A 23,821-nucleotide genomic window follows, 5' to 3' on the forward strand; every position below is an offset into this window, starting at 1 on the left:
GGTTAAATGTCCAGTCTTTACTGTTCATTAATAAGTTACCAACACTATTACTATTTATAGGGTTTTCTTCAAGCAATACTTCCATGATAATTGATGACTAGTTTAAATAGCAATTGTAGAAATACAGCAAATCCCAGTTATCCTTAATATACCTTCTTGTGCGGGTGTTTGCTTTCAGAAAATCACAGGATACTAATGAAGGATATATAGACACCCTATAAACAGTTTAGTCTGGCAGGGGAGACAGCTTGTCAGTCCATCTGTCAAAGCAGAGACAGCCAGAAAGTCCATCGAGGTAAAAGCAGAAAATATCTTATATTTTTTTCCACCTTTGTGGAATCATTACACAGCTCAGATCCATAATGAGAGAGTGATCGTTAGAAGCACTGCCTTATAGTGAACTCCAACAGCATGCATTCAGAGATGGGGTTTGACTTATGATGCACACATGTGCTACCCTTAGAAATCAAAGTGCAGAAACCACTGAAATGATTCGGAGGAAAAAATGAATCTAGATGTTCAGGTGGACGATCGGCAGGCATAGCATTTGAAATGCATGTACCTTTTTTTTTTTTTTAGCAAAATAGCCCTGACCTCTGAAGAGACCAATGTGCTGGACACTGCAAATACTTCACTCAACCCTTGTAGGATCTTCACTCACACAGGTAATGTGACACCTCAGTAATGTGCAGAATCCATTGTCTAAATGTAGCACTTCAGTTTTCTCTTCATTTAGCACCTGTATGTAAAACAGTTATTATTCAGGAGTAATCAACTCAAGACTGTATGTATAATACACATACAATGCTGATGAGTGGACCAATGCCCCCAAAGGCATTTTTTCTAATATGAAAATATCATATTGAAGAACACTGCATTTACATTTTTCTCAGTTCCTCCACAAAACTTGACATAATATTTGAGTCGTGACATTAATTTTCATAGCAGTGGTCAACCCCCATGGCAGTGGGCAACCTTTATAAATATCACATTTTGCACACTTAAATGTACTGTATGCAGCTTCAACTGCATCATTCAATAAAAGTCACCTAAAAAGGAATTTTATGGTGCTCAACCAATATAATGTCAGTTTAAATCCAAGGTCTAAAAATTGATGGAATATAAAGGTGACGGTACAAAATGGGTATTTAAAATAGTCAAATTAGGCCAATGTCACACTCTGTCAAGGGGTCAGGGCAGGGGTGTATTCCTAATATCACTGAGCATATCTGTACATTACTAGTGAGGTTTTATATACGGGGTTATCTGTACGTAATGTACATTTTGTATGAGTAAAAAGTAAACTTTACACAGAATACAATTTGCACCTTTATTCAAGTATGTCACAGCAGTTTTTTTTTCAGAAATTACAGTAAATGTTTCAATTCAAATATAACTTACACTAAAGTAACACATTTAAAGGGAAAAAGGAAGTTATACATTTTGATGAACTTGAGAAGAAATAACGATACCAAAAACATGGCAAGGCTACAATAAAACACCAAAAAAAAATTTAATTCAACCAAAGGAAAAAAAATAAACAATAATCTACCATATCATTAAAAACAAAAGAGAAGAATTAGATGGATCACTCGTCGTGAACGCACTGAGATTCTGCATACAAGATTAACCTCATCAGTCAACAGGAGGCGATTTCACATCACCAGGAGAAAGGAAGGGTAGACGATGACGGGATGACAAAGTGTATTAATCTAGAGCTTATCCGCATGCTGAAATGTCCCAACTTTTTGTGCTCTGGAGCAAAATGACGGAATTTCAATTGCTAACTGACATCTGGTAAACCTGCCCTAATATAAAAAGCCTCCAACATTTGAGCGGGGGGGGGGGGGGGGGATTGCCGAGCTGCTCAGAGTCTCATGGGCAAAGCCGGTCCGATGTGTACCTGAAGGTACCGGATCGAGATCTATTTCTCCTGACTGCGCCAAACTTCAGTTAAATCGTTGCCCTCTGAATCTGCGTTAGTCATTTCGCCTGCCAGCTCGGAAAGCGTAGAAAGTTAAAATGTTAAATTAAAAAAAAAATTTAAAAAAGGGGGGAGAGAGAAACGCCAACATAACATATGATCAGGAACTGAATACATCTGATTTACTGTAACCAACCACACCACCTGATCTGTGAAGTCGACAGACTGATTGCTGGGTGTTTTTGAGATCTTGAGATCACAATATTTCAATAACTCAAAGGGGAAAATGTTAATAAAAAAAAAGGTTATAATTCACACATCTCACATGACAGTAAAAGGCGGATTCTAAGCACGTTTGCAAGTTAAATTTATTCTTATCCTGTGACATTGTGGCAACAGACTGTGGGCGTGAGACATAACCAGCTCGTTGTGACTCATAACAGTGGTCAGTATCACAGCAGCAATTAAACAACAAACATATAGAGTTCCTTTCAAGATCTGGCGTGTTTGAAAAGAAGATCGTTTCGCCTGTTCGTTTAGGCACCATCCAGTATGTCACAGTCCTTTTACCACTAAATCAAAAATGAAAATCAACATCAACGTAGAATAAATATAAAAGTTGAAAAGATAATTAATGCAGCAAGAACCTGAGACCTGTAAAAAACCCCCCTTTTCCACACAAACTTGCTACACAATTATGCTACATTGCGTTCAGCACATATATCAAAACTTGAGTAACAATTTTCCAATTGTATTTCATAAGTACAAAAGACTGTTTAATGGATATTAGACTGTAAAAACACCATGTTTAATAATGTTAATAAATAATTAGAAAAGAAATAAACAAGAATAGCATAAAGACTACGTCAAAACCTAGGTTTGAGCAGAAAAGAAAAATAGCAAAATGGACAAAAAAATATGGTGCCACTGTGATAGCCTTTAGTTTGTAGTATAGTGTGATCAGAAAGAACAAGCAAATGTAAGACGTCCATCTGAAAAACCAGAGCATACAGTAAACAACTTTTCACTAAAATTCATGAGCTGGATTCTTCTTCTTCTTCTTGGCTCAAATGCAAACAGACAAAAAGGAAGGAGATTAAAAAACAGAAAACGCTGGATTACTGCAGTGGCCACAGGGTTACTCTTCACGTCTAAGAATTAATCCAATACCTTAGCTTTTGCGTTTGCGTTGCAACAACATTGCAGTACTTTACAAATACTGTTCGTACCCAGTAAACGGCTTGTCATTTTTTTTTCCTTACGTTAAATTAAGTTAAGCTGAGGTAGCTGTGTTTTTCTTTCTGCAGTAGTCCAATACTATCTCCTCAGATGCTATTTTTGCATATGTTTAGAAGCTTCACTGGAATCTGTGTGAGGGTAGAGGCTCTGGCCTGTACCTTTGTGACTTGTTCTGATCCACGTTTGTAAAAACAGATGGAAAGAATCGTGCAGATTTCACGTGAAGGTCTGAAATGGCGGGAGCTCTTCACGTCGAGCCTGTCCTAACGTCCGTCTACCAAAACGCAGTTTCTAAAAAATTTTTTTTCATTTCGCTTTTGGTAAACAATGTAGTTACCCATTAAAATGCAGCCTTGTTGTCAACAGCTCAGAAACTCTGCTAAGTCAGGCATTGAAAACAAAAAATAAAAGAAAACAAAAAAATTAAAAGAAAAAGAAATAGTCACGAAGGAACAAAAACAAAATAATGCTCTTTATACCTTTGACAACAATTCGCACTGCCTAGAATGGCCTTCTTCTTCCCAAGTTCTGAAACAATTTGCGCAAAATTATGGAAATAACAGAAAATGAAAAACAAAACTATATAATGATGCAACAAATGTACTGAATGTACTAAACACATTTGTGTACGTATATAAATTTGTTGATTTCCTTACGAAATCTTACTGCAGGACACCACACTCAGAGAGCGGAAGATTGGCACAAAGTTCTTCTGCGATATGCTGTAGCAGACGAGAAAAGTGCCAACATCATGACTCTGCATGCATAATGAAATGATGCTAATATTATTCTAGACTACACCCCTTTCTATAGTCCAGTTAAAATGGCCAGAGTCTAGAAGTATAAAGTAGTCTCGTTTACTTATTCTATTCTGTACACCTGATGGAGGCAAACTTCATACATGAAACCAAAGCCCAACAAATTGCCACCAGCAAAAGTGGTGCTGTCTAAGTAGAAGGTTATATAAGGCACATGCTAGGCAGTGCAATCAACCGAGGCTTTCTAATTCAACTGCGTCCAGTTATCCCAGCTAGGTGTTGAAAATTAGTGAGCACAACTTGTGTCAAAGAAAAAAAAAAAAATCACACAGTGAATACAGACAGACGGCAGATACTAAACATTTCAGTTACTGTACATGTCAATATGTCATTACTAAGAGCAAACTGTCACCGTTTTTCCAGAGGTGTCAGAGGTCAGGAGCCAGTTTATATTTGGTTTGCATTGGTGTCACGGACACAGCCTTTTTCTGGTTGTATTTTAAACATTTAGGGATTTCCAGAATTTTTTAATGTTTTCTTATATTTTTGGAAGTGGGAGCACCAAAAGAACTTACACGATCAGGGAGGACCTCACCTTCAAGAGAAAAAGAAGGAAGTCCAAACCAATCTTTCAAAGCGACCTTTCAAAGCAATTTCATTTTGGCAAAAGGAGCTCAGAGTACTTGAGTGAACATTTCAAGCAGTTCCAATTTAAGTGTCTCCAAGTACCGGAAGACTGCCCTACCATTTCTGCGCAAGAGGGTGGGGAAAATCGGTCACACAGTTTGCTTGAACAATGCAGACAACATTCATGACCCCCTACTCAGAGATACCTCACTCACACTGCTTTGCCACTGCTGGTGTGGGTGTGGGTATGTGGGGATGTGTGTGTGTGTGTGTGTGTGTGTGTGTGTGTGTGTGTGTGTGTGTGTGTGTGTACAGTTTACGTGTGTGAACTTTATTTATGTGGGGTGGCCCGATGTAGGGGACCAGTTGAGTTGATTTCACCCGGATTTTCAGAAGGAAACCAAGAGCAGCAAATGGATATGATAGCACCAGGAACATCTGACAGCATTGGCATGTGTATTTCAATGACATAAAATAAACCTAAATACGTCTTATGTTTGGTTCTGTAGACTGGTTCGGTCCAGGTACCTGAGACAATAGCACCAAAATCGCCATATAAAGTCTGTTTTTTTTTCCATTAAGACCAAGGCTGCAAACCTGCTTGGTTCTGAAGTAGAGAAATGGCTCAAAAGGCTGGTCTCCCTTATGTACTGTAAGAGTCAGTTATCAGGATCAACCTGACCGCCTCTAATTCCTCACAGGAATGTTTCGAAATGTTGAACTTTCCGCTCCATTTCCTGAAAGACAAAAAGGAGAAAGATATCCATTAAATTACTGTTATTTCACAGAAATATGAATGACAAACTACAAAGGACAAAATTTGCCAAGTGAGAATCCAAGTACATGATGGTATTAGACCTGTATATAAAAAACATACAGACGTCTGACTTTAAATAACAGCAAGTGACATTTATCTGGTATCACTGGAACAGAAAAACAGAGGGGAAAAAAAACCTGGACTGCTCTAAGGAACAGTGGAAAAATGTCTTAATTCCATAATTAAATATCTTGAACTAACGGTTTACTTGCGACCACTTTTACAGACAAACACAGAATAATGTTTATGTTGCTATAATTGGACGATAAAGTATGGTGTAGCCTCATTAAAAAATGAGCATTCAGGATATTTGCTCTTCTGTAGCCATGAATTAGCCTACTCCACTGGGATGGGCTAATTCATGACTGTGTGAGCTAATTCATCATTGCATTTGTGTGGGCTAATTCATGATTTCGCTTGCGTGGGTTAATTCATGAATGCATTTGTGTGGGCTAACTCTGATTTCATTTGTGTGGGCTAATGCATGACTGTGTGAAGTAATTCATGACTGTGGGACACAAGTCACACAATTAATGTCAAATCTACAGAAAAATAATGTATTCTAGCAGTGATTTCACACAAAAGTGTATTAGAGATCAACATATTTACATATTACATATTTACATATTAGGTCTGTGACGAAATATCATGATATAGACTTTCATCAGGAAATGAAAGGAAATGTTTCATGGCCCTGACAACATGACACAAAATCAAATTAGCATGTGAATTAGATTAAAACTGGCTATAATGTAATGAACATTTTTTCCCCCAAAAAAACTCTCACATCAGTGGAATTCTCACTAGCTTTACTCATTCTGGCCTGTATTTCCTCCTCTTTTTGCATTAGAACCTTTAGAAAGCCATCCAAAGTAGGCAAGCCAGTGACCTACGATATGACGAAGTGCTGGACAAAGTGGAAAAGAGTCCTTCGCATTGTGTCTCCTCATCTACTGAGAAACTGTGACCTTCAACGTGTGGCAGATAATTACCTGCAAGCCTTCAGACACTGCAAAACCTATGCCACTAACAACCCCCCTCCTCTCACTCACCCTGATGGAGATCAGGAGTCCTTTCAAACGCGCTCTGACTTTTACTTACAATGGCATGCAATCACCTCAGTTCATCAACTTTTTCTTTCTTCCTGCCACAATTAGGCTGTGGCCCACTCCACCAGCATTATAATAAAACTCACAGAATAACCGAAAAAACTGAGGCTATTTTAGTAACAGTCGCATTGCGCGGGTTTAATTAGCAGATGGGCAACTTACTCTCAAATCAGTATTCATTTTACGATTCGAACCGCAGACAAAACGCTCCCTGCTAGTGAGGTGTTCATTTCAGGGGCTCGTCAGCTATCAGTACATCTCGATAATTACTCCTCCAAACAGAGGAAAGGCTCGGCTCAGAACAGGGATCTGCATTCTGCTGCTACCGTCTGAGCGCGCTCCATCGCTCGCCGCAGCTGCACGCCTCTCTCCCTGCCTTTTCTCGCACTGAGCTCATTTTCAACTCCGGCTCGCAGACAGGCTTCACTGGAGACTCACGGGAAATTCAAAAGCCAAAAGTGACAAGGTGTAGGAAGTCAATTAAGGGAACAAAATGCGACTAATATGACAACGTTAAAGACACACATATTACAGCTCATCTTTAAACATTTGACAGAAATGAATCAATGGTTGACAGATTAGCAATACAGGTACCTATTAGTGGTAACAGCTATACTAAAATTTCCACTCTCGTATTAGTCATGCAAAATTATCTATCAAGAGGAATCAATTGATGTAAGTAAAACTTAATATACAGGCTATTTGAAGTTAATAAAGAGGAAATTATACCAGGAAAGTATACCATATACAAAATCCAGTTTCACACATTTTCTTGGCAGACACTCTTACACAGGATAACTTTGTTAGGTTTTATTCTGACATATCGTTTCAGAATGATGGTAATTTACTGACACAATTCAGTATATGCTAGCTTTATCTGCAGTACATTGACAGTTTCCTACAACCCTCTGGTTATGATCTCAGACTGTGTCCTCTGAATAAGGGTAGGTTCCAGGGAGCATTAACTAGAGCCTTGGTGCTCTGTTGTAGTAGTGAGCAGACTTAACAGAATCACATCACTGGAGTAACAATAGGGCTTGTATGGAAAAGCAAAAGAAATCACCATTTTGAAGAAACGACCTCCATGTTTCTTCACTAGAGGAGAAAAAAAAGATAAAATACTGTCAGCAGTACTGCGGTAGCTACAATCAGGCAGGCCCAACTTCGCTGGCTCTGCGGTGAGTTATTTGATTGCTAAATGGGATTACTCCCGGACAGCCTAACACCGCGTTACAGCGTGACTGAGGAAATCTTTAATTTTCGCTGAGTTTCTGCTCTCTGGGTTTCTCTCTGGCAGAGGCCTGGTCATTTTGCCTTGCAGTGGCACCATGCCAGCACCCAGCCGTCCCACACTTCCACACAGCTGGAGCTGTGCGTCCTGCCCTCACAGTGTGGGGGGACAGGTGCTCTCTGCAGATGGAGGCTACTGCTGGGGACCACGACTGGCCAAAAACTGTCACACAACGGCTTATTTTAACTGGGCCTCGCTCACCTTGCGCTGTGTGGTTTACTTATGCATCGAGGTATGTGGCGCCGTATGTGCACCAAATGTATGTCTCACCAGTGAGTGAGTAAAGTAATCCCGCCTCCATTACTCACTAAATGGCTGGGAAACCACAGTGCTGCAAACGCTGCCAGCCCGAGCCATACGGAGAATTCCCATACGCGTTTCGTGAGAAAATAATATTGGGAAAACAATAAAATATCTGTGACCGACCAAACAAAATATGAAGTGCGGCACAAATCTGGCATGGGTGTGTCTGCAAGTTTGGGAACATCTGCCTGCGAGAGGCTGGCTTCAGCTGGCAGGTTTCTACTGTGTCTGCTCTGTCCCCTCATACTGCACACTGACAGCACGAGGACGCTACTGTGTCTGCTCTGTCCCCTCATACTGCACGCTGACAGCACGAGGACGCTACTGTGTCTGCTCTGTCCCCTCATACTGCACGCTGACAGCACGAGGACGCTACTGTGTCTGCTCTGTCCCCTCATACTGCACGCTGACAGCACGAGGACGCTACTGTGTCTGCTCTGTCCCCTCATACTGCACACTGACAGCACGAGGACGCTACTGTGTCTGCTCTGTCCCCTCATACTGCACGCTGACAGCACGAGGACGCTACTGTGTCTGCTCTGTCCCCTCATACTGCACGCTGACAGCACGAGGACGCTACTGTGTCTGCTCTGTCCCCTCATACTGCACGCTGACAGCGCAACTGACATACTGCATACTGACCACCAAACGTGGCTTCAGCCTGGATAGATAACAGCTGGGAGAGATGAGATGAGTGTAAGAGCTCAGAGTTCGGCCGAAAGGCTACTGACACGGGCATCATTTCTACTCTTGCGTTCGATCTTTTTGACTAAACCGATGTTTGTTGACTGGAATGAAGCCAAGTTTTCCTCTTCCTTGAAAGCAAGACCTGATACTAACTAAGCATTACATAGCCAACATTATATGGAAGCATTACAAACAGTAGGAGATTGTGATACCAAGCGACGGAAGATTTCTGGGGATATTTTAAATGACTGCAGAAATACATGTTTGAGTAAGGCAGTCGTTAAATTAAACCATTCGCATGGCGTTCTGCTCAGTCATGTTTGCTAAACGCTCCGGAGAGATGTTCAGATTAACAGAATTTAATGGAGCCACGTGTAAGCGAAACACCGTGTGCGAGGTTTTAAGCTAATCAATGCAATTAGCACAAACACAGAGAACTACTGCAGATTCTCCAACATTTTAAAATCCACAGGTGTTACATTATGAGCCTCACCCAGCTGTGTAGCTGAAGACCATATCATCCTGTGTAGGAAATGGCTTCCAACACACCGCTCAAGTCCTTGTTTATTTTCTCCTCCACACTGTCATTGTGTTGGCTGGCCGTGGCCGAGTTAGATTTAAATACGCTAGGCAAACAAAGCCAACTGTCTTAGAAAGCAGTTTCCCTGCTTGCTCTGAGGTTGTAGTCAAGCGTAGGAATTGCCTGCTTTGTGTGTGTTCATGGACAGAGAGTTCTTTCATTGCTGAAAGGTACAAAAAGGTGGACTCTGAACTATTTGAAGCATGTTAGTGCCAGACCTGAATCTGCTCAGGATGTCTATCACCGACATCCAGAACAAACCCCCACACACACACACCCACACAAACCCACACGCACACCCACACCCAGACACACAAACATACACACACACACCCAGACACACACACACACACACCCCACACACACCCAGACACACACACACCCACCCACCCACACACCCACAGACACACACACCCAGATGCACACACCCACCCACCCCCACCCACCCACACACACACACACGCACACACACACGCACACACACACACACGCACACACACACGCACACACACACCCACACACAGGAAAATGAGCTGAGGAGCCCGTGCATCGTCTGCGGGTGCCGCTGACACGAGCCGCGTCATCCTCCCGTTATCGCCGCGCTCGCTCTCCCGGCAGCTGCTGCCGCGGCTCCTCCCGCTCTCCTCTCACACCGGTATCTTCCCGGCACATCGGTGTTACAACCTCTCCATTTCCTTAAGCCCTGTGACAGCTCAAAAGCTGAGAAATCATTTCGCAAAGGCCAGTCGTAGGGAAATTAGGGTGGCCTGCGCCGCGTTCAAAAGAAAACCTTCAGCCACGATGAGTGGCGCTTGCAGCGGCATTAAGAATTAAGAGCAGACAAAAGGGGGGGGATTACAGCTAATAGAGTACAGCTGCGAAATGTCACGACGGGCTTTGGATTCGGCCTTGCCAAAGGCTTCAGTCGGAGTCTCTCCTTTCACAGGAAAGAGAGCCGTCTCTTTCACACCGAGGCAGGTGAGTGAGGTAATGACAGATAAGCCTTGGAAAGACGGCCGGGTGGGTGGGCGGGGGGTGTGTGTGTGTGTGTGTGTGTGTGTGTGTGTGTGGGTGTATGTGAGCGTTTGTGTGCGTGTGTCTGTGTGTACGTGCACAAGTGTGTGTCCATGAGTGTGTGTGCGCATGTGCGTTGGTGTGTTTTTCTGTGCGTGTATCAGGGGGTCTCCACACACACTAGCCGTCCGGGAAACGGCTCTCGGATGTCGAGATGGTTGGCGGCCGTCCGCACACTCACCTCCATCAAGCGGGTCTTGTCGTAGTCCCTGCGATGCTGGTAGATGCACTGGCTGAGGAGGGAGTAGAGTCTCTCCAGCTGGTCCACCGTGTAGTTCTCCGTCTTCTCCACCACCGTCTCCAGCAGGCCCTGCAGCCGGGAGCCACACGCGCGGGTCAGCAAAGCGCCACGCAGAGAAAAACCCCGCTTCCGATCGCGCTGCATTACTAACAGGCATGCCAGTTCAAATGAGAATCCCCATTAGCAAACTGCCTTTTTGAACTACACACGAAATCGCTTTCATACCACGCTTTTTGCAGCGTAACCTAAAGTTAAAGAAGTCGAAAACTGATCTCCCGCTCTCTGTTATAATGAGCATAATTTTAATGCACCCCAATCTCTGTTGCAATTAAGAGTACTACATGCGCAAAGGTAATGTTAAAACATTACACACAATTAGATAAAAAAAAAAAAAAATAAAGCCGACCACTGAAACTGGCAAGATTATTAACCACAAAAACAGGCTGAGGAACACTGAACTATATCATACAGGTATATAGTTCCCATTAGAACAAAAATAAAAGAAAGAAAAAAACCCCATGCCTTTCAGCATTGCAGCATTTCGCCCATTACAAATCACTGTGAAGCCTGAGAACTTCACGCGCACTGTTATTGAAATGCAGCCCACGCTGAAATTTAAGTCGCATGTGCAACAGACATGGTCATTCATCAAAAACACTAGACGGTCAATTCTGTCAGAGAGTATGTTACATTATCTATCAGGCTGGAAATAGAATATGTGACTTGCATTACTTAAATGTGACACGCTGTCCAATTTCTACTGCTGTAGGCTACTGTATGAAGAACCAGGTTCCTGAGCCACTCCAGCACATTGCTGCCCCTTGCAGTCAGGAGACTGCGGTGTCGAAGACAAAAGACATGACAGATTTATGAGATACATGTTGTTCTTTTGACCGATCCGCAGTTTCCAAAAAAAAAAAAAAAAAAAAGGTCAGGAATGTGATCACGATTGTGGTAAATATTACCTTACTTTCATGGCCTTATCAACTGAAAAACAATACCGGGTAATGTGACTCTCATTCCAGTTTCTTAATGTTCATCAAAATTAAAAAAGGCTAATAAATGTGAATTCCTGAATTATGCATATTTGATACTCACAAACAGGAAAACCTGATTAGGCTCTGGAACAAAATGACACAGGAGAACTCGTAAAAGGGAACACAATGAGGTCTGGATGCCAGCGGTAATGAAATACCTGTAAAATAGCTTCCCGTAGCAAATGAACTGAGATAAAAAAAAAAAGTAGGGGGAAAAAAACAGAATTAAAATGCTGGAAATTGCCTCGGTAGAAGTATGTTAGCGATAACCGCCTTGGAAATGCTTGGTGTGCACACAGAGATCGGACATTTCCATAGCAAATCACTTCATTCTTTCAGGTGAAAAAGACGCAGGACTAGCATGGGAGCAAACAATAGTGAAGAATTCAGAAACGCTGTGGTTCTGTTCAGTTCACAAGAGCCTTTGCAATTCCCAAATGTAGACATCGTTTTTATTTTTTTTCCTGTTTACAAAGATGCCCAGAGAGACTTCACCTTGTCTGTGGGCCCCGAGGGAGAATACGCAGTGGTTAAGGCCAAGAAAACAGGCCCTGCAATGAGCACCATCCAAAAACAGACTTGCCTGAACAGCAAGGCGTTACGAGGGACCACGCAGTGGCCACTATCACTGCTCTGTGTTACTCTATATCCCTTAGCAACATTTATATTGAGATTCCATGAATTAAAACATTATATCATCATTAACCTGGACTGCAAAGCCTGTGCTAAACCAGGCATTAGACTCAGACATTCTGTTAAAAGGCAACTAATGTTTCATCGCATGAATTGACTGATAAAGTGCCTTGAAGACAGGCAACACTTATATTTCACACAATATTTTACCATAGTGTAATTAATATAATCTTAATATAAAGTGTTGCTTTTCTAAACTAATTTACTTACTTTACTGAAATTTACATGTTGATACAGGATCATTATAAAGTCTGGTAAAACAATGCCACTCTTTGTAGCACAGTTAATTCTACAACGCCCCAAACCAACATGACCAGGCACAGCAGACCAAATGGCAGAGTCAAATACAATGGACCAATCAGCACGTTCGGACAGAGCTGGGTTGGTGGGGCAGTTGATGTAAAGCCCAGATCATGTTTCAGCACTTCATTACCCATTACATCTGCTCACACTTTATGTTAAGGTCACATCAGCTAACATGAACGAACGTATTAATTACCACCCACACCTTCACCAATGAACACGCGATGACAGATTCTTCAGTTTCTTGCCTTAAACGGCAACTATTTATTTCTTGGCTAAAGGCTAATGTATGTCTAATTTACACCAATGTCTAATTAAAGTGCCACAGCAGCATCTAATGCATTGTATAGCATCAACCTTGTGTTGGAACATCTGGTATCAAGCACATAGTATTAATGCTTATGTATCTTAACTATTTGGTATGTCTACATAAGCCCTGCCAATGCTTTGGAACAGTGTCCATTAATCATGTACTCCTGTTAAGTAATAAATTCATTGATGTTAACTAATGTAGCCTTGATGTAAAGTGATACCCTTCTTTCTATCTACCAAAGCCTTTTAAGCAACTCAAGGGAGAGACCACTGGATGTTTTATTAGTATTCAGTTGTAAGCAAATCAGTACACATTACAAGTGCATTCATTCTGTTACACTGTGGTAATTAAATGACTTCAGTACATGAAATTCAAGGCACAAGCTGAACTCAGTGTATTATTATCACTATCTCATAACGTGCAATAACAACAGTTCACTAGTAACCAAATTGAAAGTGCCAGAGATTTTAAATTCTTGATGCTCCAACTTCCACCATTGCCTTTTGAGAATGTGCCTGTTTGAAGGCCTGTTATTCTCAGTTACATACTTGTTTTTCTCAGTTCTAAAGCACTTAAAGGGCTTTCAGCAGGGAAGGAATCTACTGTAAATCCAATGGCTCTTTTCACACCAGCACAACAAGCATGATAAATATTAGAGATAAACATACAACGCTAACCCAAACAAAAAGAGGAATAAATAGAATATATGCCGAACATTACCTACAAAAAAGAATATTAACAGAACTGGTGCGCATTTCATTTGGGATACACGTAGAGACAAAAGATACCTGTCACAGAACGGAAAAAATGAGATAAGTTGACAACTTAAGCCAATAAACAAAACAGGGCCATAGAGGGACAGAGAACCAATTGTTTGCTGACATTAATGAAGTCAGCTGTGTAGCGCAAACACCCTATTAATCACAGATAAGGTTTGGAGCTTGTCATAGAAAAAGAATGACCCAAATCAAGCTGGGGTTAATCCACTCAAAGCCATGGTGAATCAAGGTCAGGGTTACAGATGCTAAACTGCACTGCAAAATGCATTGGGGGAAAGAAAAACACACTTCTCTTCCAAAGCCTAAATGAGCATCTTCCAAGTCAAATGCACAGGCAGAAATGATTGTAATCAGTGAGCGTGCCCTTGAATCTGTAACACCAGCAATCAGACTAAATCTGGCACTTTATTTTGGGTCACACTGCCAAATGATCTCAACACTTTTGATTTTTTTTACTGCAATTCCCACCAGGGATTGGCTGGGGGAGTGTTCGGGTGAGAGGGGCATTTGACTCATTTTAGGGCCCCTAATTGGAGGGCAATCACTTTAAGAATAATACAATTTTTCAACCTCTGAAAAATAAAAAAATGATACAAAGGGTAAGGCCTATCTGTGTACTCCGCAAATGGCATGCTGTTCTGATGTACCTGACGTACGGCTTTAATACAGAACATCAGGTGTGGCCTTAAAGAGCAAGGACGCTGACCCGGCCGGTTCAGTCAAACCCGACCTTACCCGCCTTGTGTAGCTCTGTGCAACACGAACCCACTTACGTGGCAGCGAGTGTTATGCAGCATTTTAAAGCACAGATTACATTTAGAAAAGGTCACACAGGAATCACTGGCAGGGGAAAGGAAAGCGTGTTGTGCTGTGCTGAGATACAGAGAATGACAGCAGCAGTGTTTCTCTTTATTTCCAGCAGAAACATGTTTACGTCTATTTCAGCTTCCTGCCGCAGGGAGAGAGTTCCTGGTGTCAGGCTTCGTGCACGCGTCTGTCTCAGATCTAAAATGGATGTTCACACCTTTTTATCTTTTGTTCTTCAACAGAGTGCTGTACCAACACAGAGCTGTAGTGAGGACGGCTACACCAACACGCCATTCAGCCCTAAAGTATTTAACGTGTACGCAACCTTGGAGATTCAGGAGAGCTGCAGTCACGTTGGGCCGTGGTTTGTCACTCTAGGACACGCTATTGAGAGGGAGCGAACAGTCAGGCCAGTACAGCACACCACTTACAAACTCATGGTCAGGGGTACTGAAGAGTGGGGAAGCCAACCACACGCAGGCGGGGATGCTTTCAGTACTCCGTAAAATGGGAAGTCACATGGCTCTCCAATCTGCATTATTTTGAATGTGACAACTCATTTATGATAGCCACGATGGTAGCATTACCATAGCATTGCGGCGCACAGGGTTTGAGCTGGGTCCATTGGCCAGTTTGCGAGGCTGCTGATGGACTGATATCGCCTCGGCAGGGTTGATATTGCCAAGCAGCGTCAGAAATGGCACCAAGCTGGACGATCACACCAAAGGGAGAAAGTTACGCGGTGACAGCAAGGGCTCCTGGCTCTAATGGAATGTAAATGTATGGACTCTTGGTGTGGAAGGTAGCCAACATCAGGATGTAACTGTAGTAGGTATGCAAGTGTGAAGGTATGCAATTGAGTCTGTGAGATTTCTACCCGTTCAATTCCAAAAGCATTAAAAATTATTGCTGTTTAGGAAAGACAATTAAATACTAACCATTTTATCTTCTGCAGGCTCTTGTTGGAAAAGAAATAAAACAGCATACCAGTTACACTTCACAGTTCAGAGTCCCTTCCAGAGAGAGAGAGAGAGAGAGAGAGAGAGAGAGAGAGAGAGAGAGAGAGAGAGAGAGAGAGAGAGAGAGAGAGAGAGAGAGAGCGTGAGCACAGTCATGGCTACCTGACAGCTAAGAAATAAATTAATTCATTGTGCCACTCAAAGAGATAGAGGGGTGAGCTTTTTCTCCCAGAGAATATACACAAACACTACACACAGCAAGCAAGTCACTCAGCTAAAGCTGCGCTTCAAAAGCCTGAGACAACCAGCCTAACACCTTCAGCAACTATTTCTCCCCTCGCTTAATTCCTACTACCCTGACCCCCTCCACCGATCAGTTTGTTCCTCTCTAACTTGCTCCTGCAGGATGCCAAATTACCAAACAGATTAGAAAGCCCTGGTGTCTGTATACTGCCAGTGTACAGAAGAAAAAAGCATCAACCTAATTAAACATCACATTAAAGAATATAAATAAGCTCCAACTTGTAAAATAATGGATATTTTAAACTATTATTATATCCATTGTTTCAAGGGGCGGGGGGGGAGAGACTTGCATGCCAAGTGTATGTCCACAGGTCAAGCAACTGGTCAATCATGCTACTGCATGTCTGTATATAAATGGGTTCATAACTGCATGACCTTAATGCCTAATTGTCCAATTGATTTCGCTGGCAGACTAAGAGCACCAGGACTTTGTTTTGCCCTCAGGGTGGGGTATCCGACAAGGAGTATTTTAAACAACCAGGAAGATGACATATGAATAATTAAAAGCGCTGGCGCTATTTGTCTTTTCTCACTTCAGATTTCATCCCGAGCGCAGGTGGAAGAGGAGGTACTCAATTATGACTGATTCCACAGAGGGCAGGTCTGGAATACTCCATAAAGTTAATGCTGCTCTACCAGGAGCGCTAATGCAGTGACAGGCGGCGCGCTGTGCATACACAAAGGTGTGCTTTTTCCCAGCCCACACTCCAAGACACAACTTCTTTACATGAATATAAAATACCTCAGGTGTGAAGCTTAAAAATAGACATGGGGGTACGAAAATATTGAGTATTCTCCCTTTGTTCAGGACCATATTTCTCACACCTCTGGCTTTGGAGGCACCCATACAGTGGCATCTTTGGAGTTGGCATCCAGCGCCTGGCGCTGCCTCTGAAAACCATTAGATGAGGCGACGCGCAAAGTTTAATTCTGCTCCATTAAATCTTTAAAAAAAAAACTTCCGCAGCTATTTATATTTTAACAAAAAGTGAATAAAAGTGTCAGGATAATGAGCAGAAGCAGTAGAGCCGTGTGACTGGAGGACGGCGGGGGCCGCGGCCGGGAGAGGAGCAGGAGGAGGAGGAGCAGGAGGAGGAGGACAGAGTGAAGGAGGGAGCGCGGATCTATGAGGGAAGGGGACGGCAGAGCAGAGGCAGGCTGCTTAGTCTTTGTGGGATTGTAAACGCTCTCCCTGCGGAAGAAGAGCTGCCCTCTTCGAGTCTCACTCACGGATGTTCTGGGATGGGGGGTGTTCCTCTGTGACGCGTTTGCAAAGCCTCGGCGGTAGGTGTACCGACGTCACCCACCCCCCGCACTGGCAGGGGGCTGCTGCGCCCCCCGCGAACCGTCAGCGGTGTCGAATTACCATCACACACCTTTGACCCTTTAACTAGCTCCCCCCTCACGTTCAATCCCCCGCACGACGAACTCAACATCCAGCCTCTCTTAACACCGTTTCATCTTCAGGAGGATTCCAGGGTGCAGCTCCGAGGCCAAACGGCACACGTGACGAGGGCTCCGCCACCAGCGCGTGCAGGTGAAATACGTTTCCCCTCTGATACACGACAGGGCCGCGTGCCAGGAAGCCAGGAACATTTGCTTAAGTGGCAACTCTCATCTGAATCACTGGAAATTCAATTTGATCCGTAATCCGGCGACCAAAAACCAATTATTCACAGTTCCCTACTCCTCGATCTGTTTATTAAAGATATCTGCTCTTTTTTTTGTGGGCGGGGGGTGGGGGGTGGTTACGGGTAGAGGTGCACAAATAAGCAGTCAGATTAAGCTGGCACGCGTTCGCCGGGCGGCCTTTGGAAAAGGGTTTAATTTACAGAGGGGACGGTCTGTGGTCGGGGCGGCGGGGTCTGGGATTGGCATGGAAACAGGGAAGGGATGCGCCGGTCGGTGTCGGGGGGAGGCCTGCTCCGAATGCCCCAGGGCTACAGAGAAGCACACGAGACCGCGCTGTAATATGAGGTGTTGCGGTCAGATAAGGCGCGGCTCGGTGCACTTTAGAGGAGTGATTTTTACACCAATTATGTTCGTGTCTGTACCCGGCCCATCCACCGGTGGCGGAATCACTTCAAGCGGCGGCCATCCAATTTGCACTCAGATATTCACTCTAAATCGCCGCCATAGCCATGGTGCTGAAAACCCAGGGGAGCATCTCTGAAGATACATCGGTACCTCAGGAAAAAAAAAACCCTAAAACCATCATGACCTGACAGCCTGAAACAGCGTATTGGGTTACACTAACAGAGGTGTAGCGCGATCATTAAAACATTACCAACACAAATTCACCAACCCGTAACACTTCATGTTTCATTCCATAATATTAAACTAAATTCAAAGGCAGTTCCAATCAATCAAAGATCTTCATCTGTCACGCAGCCACACAACCATGAACACAGAGCAATCTGCACCAAAACTCCTCACTTCTGGAAAAAAAAAAAAAAAAACAGTTTTTAGCCCTCTGCTCAGCAGCCCACTGAATGGCTGGAGATAGGAACTCAACAGCCAGTACAACTTTGCAACGAGACTGCAAAGCGTGGCTTCACACATCAGAACACAGTTACTTCAGAAGTGTCCATTTCCTCCTTTTCAGGTGGTCAGTGTTTGCGATCACGTTTCAGAGATTTTGAGCTTAGAGTTGGTGACCGGAGGTAAAGAACAGATTATTTTACTGGCACAAAACTGCAAAAAGACTGCTAAACTACACAGCTGTGTGCAGGAGATTCACACGTAACAAAGAACAGCAGGTCCTCGGTTTACGACGTCCTCGACCTACGGCGTTTCGTGGTTACAGTCGCCATTTCCCATAAATTTATTAAGAAAGTCTTGTTCCATCATTCCGACGTACGGCGTTTGCGACGTTAAAACAAATTTCGCGCGGGAACTAGTCGGCGAGCGGCGCGGACGAATACGTCGTCACGCGGCGCTATACGAGGAAGACGGCTTTGTTAACATTCACAGGTTGTACGCCATATTGGAATGTGCTACATTCGCTTTCTTTCATTTGTGTTGTTTTTTTGGAAACTTTCTGTCCTTCATTATGGCTCCCAAGCGTAAGTCAGACTCTTCTGATGGCAGTGCTTCGAAGAAAAGGAAAGCCATCTCCATGGAAGTGAAATTAGATATAATAGATATAGATATAATAGATATAATTATACCACTATGTTAGCGTAGGTGAGTGACATAGGTACTTATGTACAGTATGTGAGTTCCGACTTAAGGCGAAAATCGTGTTACGTCGCGCCGTAGGAACGGAATTCCGACGTAAGTCGAGGACCCCCTGTATCCCTTAAAAATGGCTCATGAAATAGCCCTGCACAACATGCGCAACACATAAGTACATAACTGTCAACACATCAGTACAGAAACACACACAGGCAGATAAACACGCACATAAACACACACACACACGGCACTGTGAATGCATCTGGTTATTCTGTTCCACCCAGCCACACTCCAGTGTTGACTACACCCTTATGAAGGGAGTTTACGAGCAGCCACAGTCAGAGAGAGGAGCAAACAACAGCACTCTCCTTTAACAATGGATCAATGACAATGCCTGCGTGTTTCTCCAGTCACCTTCAAACAAACTCCGGAAAGGGCCGCAGCTTAGGTGCTACGCTCCGCGGGACTGTCACCTCCCGTCCCACTGTGTGGAACATGCTAACGCTTCCCAGCATGAGGGAGAGGCTGGGATGGGGGTGGACGTGTGACTCGGAGAGAGGACACCCTGGAGGTCTCTGAGAGGTGATGCTTATGTCATCCAGGCTGCTGCTCACAGCCACCACAGTGCCGCTGAAATGGCTTACAGAACGCAATTACCACATTACATTATTGCTGTTTAGCAGATGCTCTCAGTTTTACATGCTATTCGCTGATAATGCTGGATATTTACTAACACAATTCTGTGTTAAGCACCTTGCCCAGGGGTACAACAGCAGCGCCCCAGCAGGGAGCTGAACCTTTCAATGCAATACTAACTCACTATCTTCATTGTGGTGTGACACTCCCTTATTCAGGGCGGTTCACACTGTGTATGCTCTTCACCTCATGTACCTATGAAGAGCATTTCTCCCCTGAAGCAATACAGTGCAGAGCCCAGTGGTGCAGAGGCATCAAACGCTGTGACCTGAGAGAAGAGCGGTCACAGCTCCGGCCAGTACATAGACCTGCAGCAGTTGTGCTTCCCTGCACACGGGTTTCTGCGCTCATTAAGAAGTCAGCATTAAGTCGCAGCCTCTTCGCGCGGCTCCGGGACCCGCTGCAGCGGCGAGGCGGGCAGGCGACGACGCGGGGCGGAGACCGAAACACGCAGGCGGCGCGACGTGACCCTTCCCACACCTGCTCCCGTGCATCGCCGCCGCTGCTCCGCTCCGGGAGCAGCCGAGGACTCGCAGGACTAAACGCACCCCCTAACCCCCCCGCTCCCCCTCCCGGCGCCAACAATACTGCTGCAAAGCTGCTTTTTCCCTTACGCTCCACTTTACTGAATCATCAGCTCTTTACCAGGGAAACATCAATTATTCCATTATTTCCACTCAGGTCTTTCCACGGCTTCTTCAGCCTGTCACTCATAATCACTGCGAATCCCTTAAAGGTAGCGCTGTTTTGCCGTGTCCACTGGAGGAGTGGTGCAGGAAGGCAGGGTACGAGCGGAAAGTACAGACTAATTAACAGCTCCCGCCAATGCTTTGAAGACTTCAGCCATTTTGGTTGGCTTGTAATCCATCATTAATTCACAATAGGTTATCCCACATTCAGAAGCCAGCACTGCCGCGCTCGGGAGATTACAGACATATTAACTGGAGCCGTTTCTGAATAACATTCTTAATGGTCTGGAATGAGAAGAAGCTGTGAGATTTCCAGTTTCGTGGATTATTCTGAAACAAGTCGACTCCGATCATCACCGTTCTAATTTTTCTGCGCCCGCGCCAATTTGCGCAGAGTTCAGTGGAAAAATCAGAAGCATTATGCGGAAAACAATAGATGTTCTATCTATCCCTGCGCCCAAATCCTGCCGGGGATCAGTGATGCAATCTATTCCCCGATTAACATTCTTCTCGCTTCAATTGTTCTATTTCAATAATTAGAAGATTTCCTTTCTCCCGTGACGTTAAGTCAGCAAATTTCTGCTTCCTACGGCTTAAATTTGTTACAGCAACAATGCCTCCAAAAAGAGTATAATTGAAGGAGTGTATGTAAAAGTACATGAAGTTAATAATCACATGGGGCAGCAGGAAGGTGGCCAGAGAGATGGATCTGTTCTGTAGTAAAAGAACTTTCTCATCTTACAGGGTTAAGGCACTAAGATTGATAACAGTAACTGTAAACCCTAACAATAACAGTGCGCTGTTCATTAGCGGCCGCACCGGAGAACGTTTTATAGCCCAGAACAGCTATCAATCAGTTCAGCCATCAGCCGTTCGAGTTCTCCATCTCTGTCACAACAGCGGCACGGTTTCTTTAAAAACAGCAGCAGCTGGTGAAATGCACTTCATCACTGGTGTGTAAAAAATTACCCCGCGATAGCTGTCACTGTTACTCCTTGTCCATTCATATGAGCTAGAGCAATTTTCACATTCCTTTCTCTTACAGGTCATATTATCGAGTGACCAGGACTCTTCCGCTGTGCCTTGTATTGGGGCCTGCACTACACAGCTAGGCTATATTCAAACACCACACAATGCTAAATGTCTGGAAAGGTCGGCTCACAATTACAAATGTGCTTCAACCTTTTTTTTTAATGAAGTGAAGTATTAATCATTTTTAACACAGAGGAATAATACGAAGTACTCAATAAAACTACTAGCAATTACCTGTTCTTTCTGAGACAAAGCCCAATGCTTTTACATCAAGGTTAACAGCAGCGCGCCGGTGTTGGGGAACTGAATGGAGAAAGCGGGGGCCAGTGAGTCACTTCCTGTCTGTCCAGGACGTGCCTGCAGCCGAGGGCCATTGAGGATGGCTCTGACTCCCTGGGCTCTCTTATAAACTCCAGTATGAGAGCCAGCCGTGTGTGTGTGTGTGTGTGTGTGTGTGTGCGTGCGCGTGTGTGTATCACACGCGCATACCTCACCTTCAAGCGCTCGTAGTCCACCACGAGAGGGGGGGGCGGCTGGGGGGAGTCCTCGGCTGGTGCTGCCTTCAGCTGCTCAGGAAGAGCCTTCTTACATCTCTTCATTTTGGACACACCTGCCGTACAGGACAAAGAGGGCGGAGAGGATAAGGGGGGGCAAGGAGAGCGGGGGGGTGAGGTATAACAAAAACACACACAGCATCATCCACACGCTTCTACACACCGAGGCTCGCTAGATATTGCAGACCTTTTAAACCCTTTCCCCCTGCATCAGAAAAGGGCAGTGGCGGTCAGAAAGCGTCACCCTGCGGTGACTCATTAGCGTGCCTGCGGGGGGGGGTTGTGAGGGGGGGGTTGGAGCGCCGGGCCGGTGGAAACAGATGATGATGCCGCTCGCAGGATGTTTTCCGTTGGCCGTTATTTACTCGATGGCGAGGGCTGAAGCTGCGCGGGAGAGCGGCAGGCTGCTGCTGCCAGTGAGGGGTTTTCAGCTCGCTCCTTTATAATTCCGGGCATGCCGTCATAAATCAAGCGCAGCCGATGCCTATAGGCTGGGCGCAGATGGCGCGGAGCAGATAAATGAATGGCAAATGCTTCAGAGCAAAGGGCAGCCAGAGAAAAACACATCTATGGGGGGGGGCACAGAGAAGGTGGAGAGTACTTCCACAGTCTTCACAGGGTAATGTGCATTCTGTGTATGGAGCAGCAATTCATTTGATCTCCACTGCTGTAGTGCTCGTTTGCTGTGGTGGGAGAGGCACTGTTTCCTCTAACCTGAATCAGGTTTAAGTCAGCTATACCTGAGGGAAGTCAAGGGAGTCCCCACAGGGAACCGACCCAGGCCTACAGTGTGCTATCCAACCCCAGAGATGACGATGGGGTGATGCAGAGCACAAGAAGGTCCCCAGGTTTATCCTGAGCAAGTTACCACACGCAATCTGTCTTCAACTGCGCTCACTCTTAGATAGGTAGCCAAGCTCTTCACATATCATCTGCAGTCCACATTAGAAAAGACATTCTCCTGTACTCTGTGCCTTATCTGCAAAGTATTCTCTTTAATCACAATAAGAGCAGCACAAGCATGAGAACTGCTTCCTTTTTCATAATCAAATTTACATTAGACAACTGATACAGACCCAAAACCTAACAGTTAATTTGGACAAACTCTCTGCTGTACAGCTGCAATTGGCTGGAGAGACGCGCCCTTAAGGTAGATCTGAAAGAAATTATTACTGAGAACTAAGGATTTTAGGCTGAACTGCATTAGGGATGAGACACAAGCTTGTAACATTCAACCATGAGATCATTAATCCATTACTTGTACCAGAATTTGAACGCTGTAAAAACAATGACTTGTATTCTTTCTCATCTGCATACAATAATGAGGGCCTACAGGCCTACTAAGTGAGTCACTGGGGACAGGTCCTGGGTCCAAGCACAGCCCTGACGCTGCTAACTGCAGTCTGGGGTATGTCATTTCCTGCTGAACTGCATTCTGGGATATGTCATTTCTTGATGCGATGAGGAGTTTGCTGCAACAGGGCAGAACTGGCATAATCGTGCTTTACAGGCGGTAGGATGAGCTTAAATATGACACCCTTCCTTCAGCTACTGCCCTGTTCCAATTTCCATGCAACTCTCTGGGTGCTTTTAGGTCACCAGTTGTCATCAGTAATAAAACACCCCTCTCCAACAACCGTCTCCTGCAGTACACTTTCAATAAATCCCCCCCTCCCCCCCACCCCTCTTCAAAGAAAAAAGGCAATGAGGGCCCAATAAGCCTGTAAGAAATTATAAATATTTCACCGCTATCATTAATGCTCCTGCCAGAGAGTGAGTGAACGCAAACCTCTTTGCACTGAGTCATTATTTACTCAAAACGAACTTCA

General features: G+C 44.3%; 1 protein-coding gene across 1 annotated transcript in view; it reads right to left on the reverse strand.

Moving 5' to 3' along the window:
- Nucleotides 1-2,851: 2,851 nt before the first annotated feature.
- Nucleotides 2,852-23,821, reverse strand: part of atad2b (ATPase family AAA domain containing 2B) — an 86,948-nt gene continuing 65,978 nt past the window's right edge. The window contains exons 26-28 of the mRNA XM_036549778.1: nucleotides 21,933-22,048; nucleotides 10,591-10,719; nucleotides 2,852-5,285 (exon numbers count right to left, since the gene is read on the reverse strand). Coding sequence (XP_036405671.1) covers nucleotides 5,244-5,285; nucleotides 10,591-10,719; nucleotides 21,933-22,048 — 287 coding nt within the window. The 3' untranslated portion in view covers nucleotides 2,852-5,243. The remainder of the gene's footprint in view (nucleotides 5,286-10,590; nucleotides 10,720-21,932; nucleotides 22,049-23,821) is intronic.

The sequence above is a fragment of the Megalops cyprinoides genome, chromosome 17 (genome assembly GCF_013368585.1).
Source record: "Megalops cyprinoides isolate fMegCyp1 chromosome 17, fMegCyp1.pri, whole genome shotgun sequence".
NCBI lineage: Eukaryota > Metazoa > Chordata > Actinopteri > Elopiformes > Megalopidae > Megalops > Megalops cyprinoides.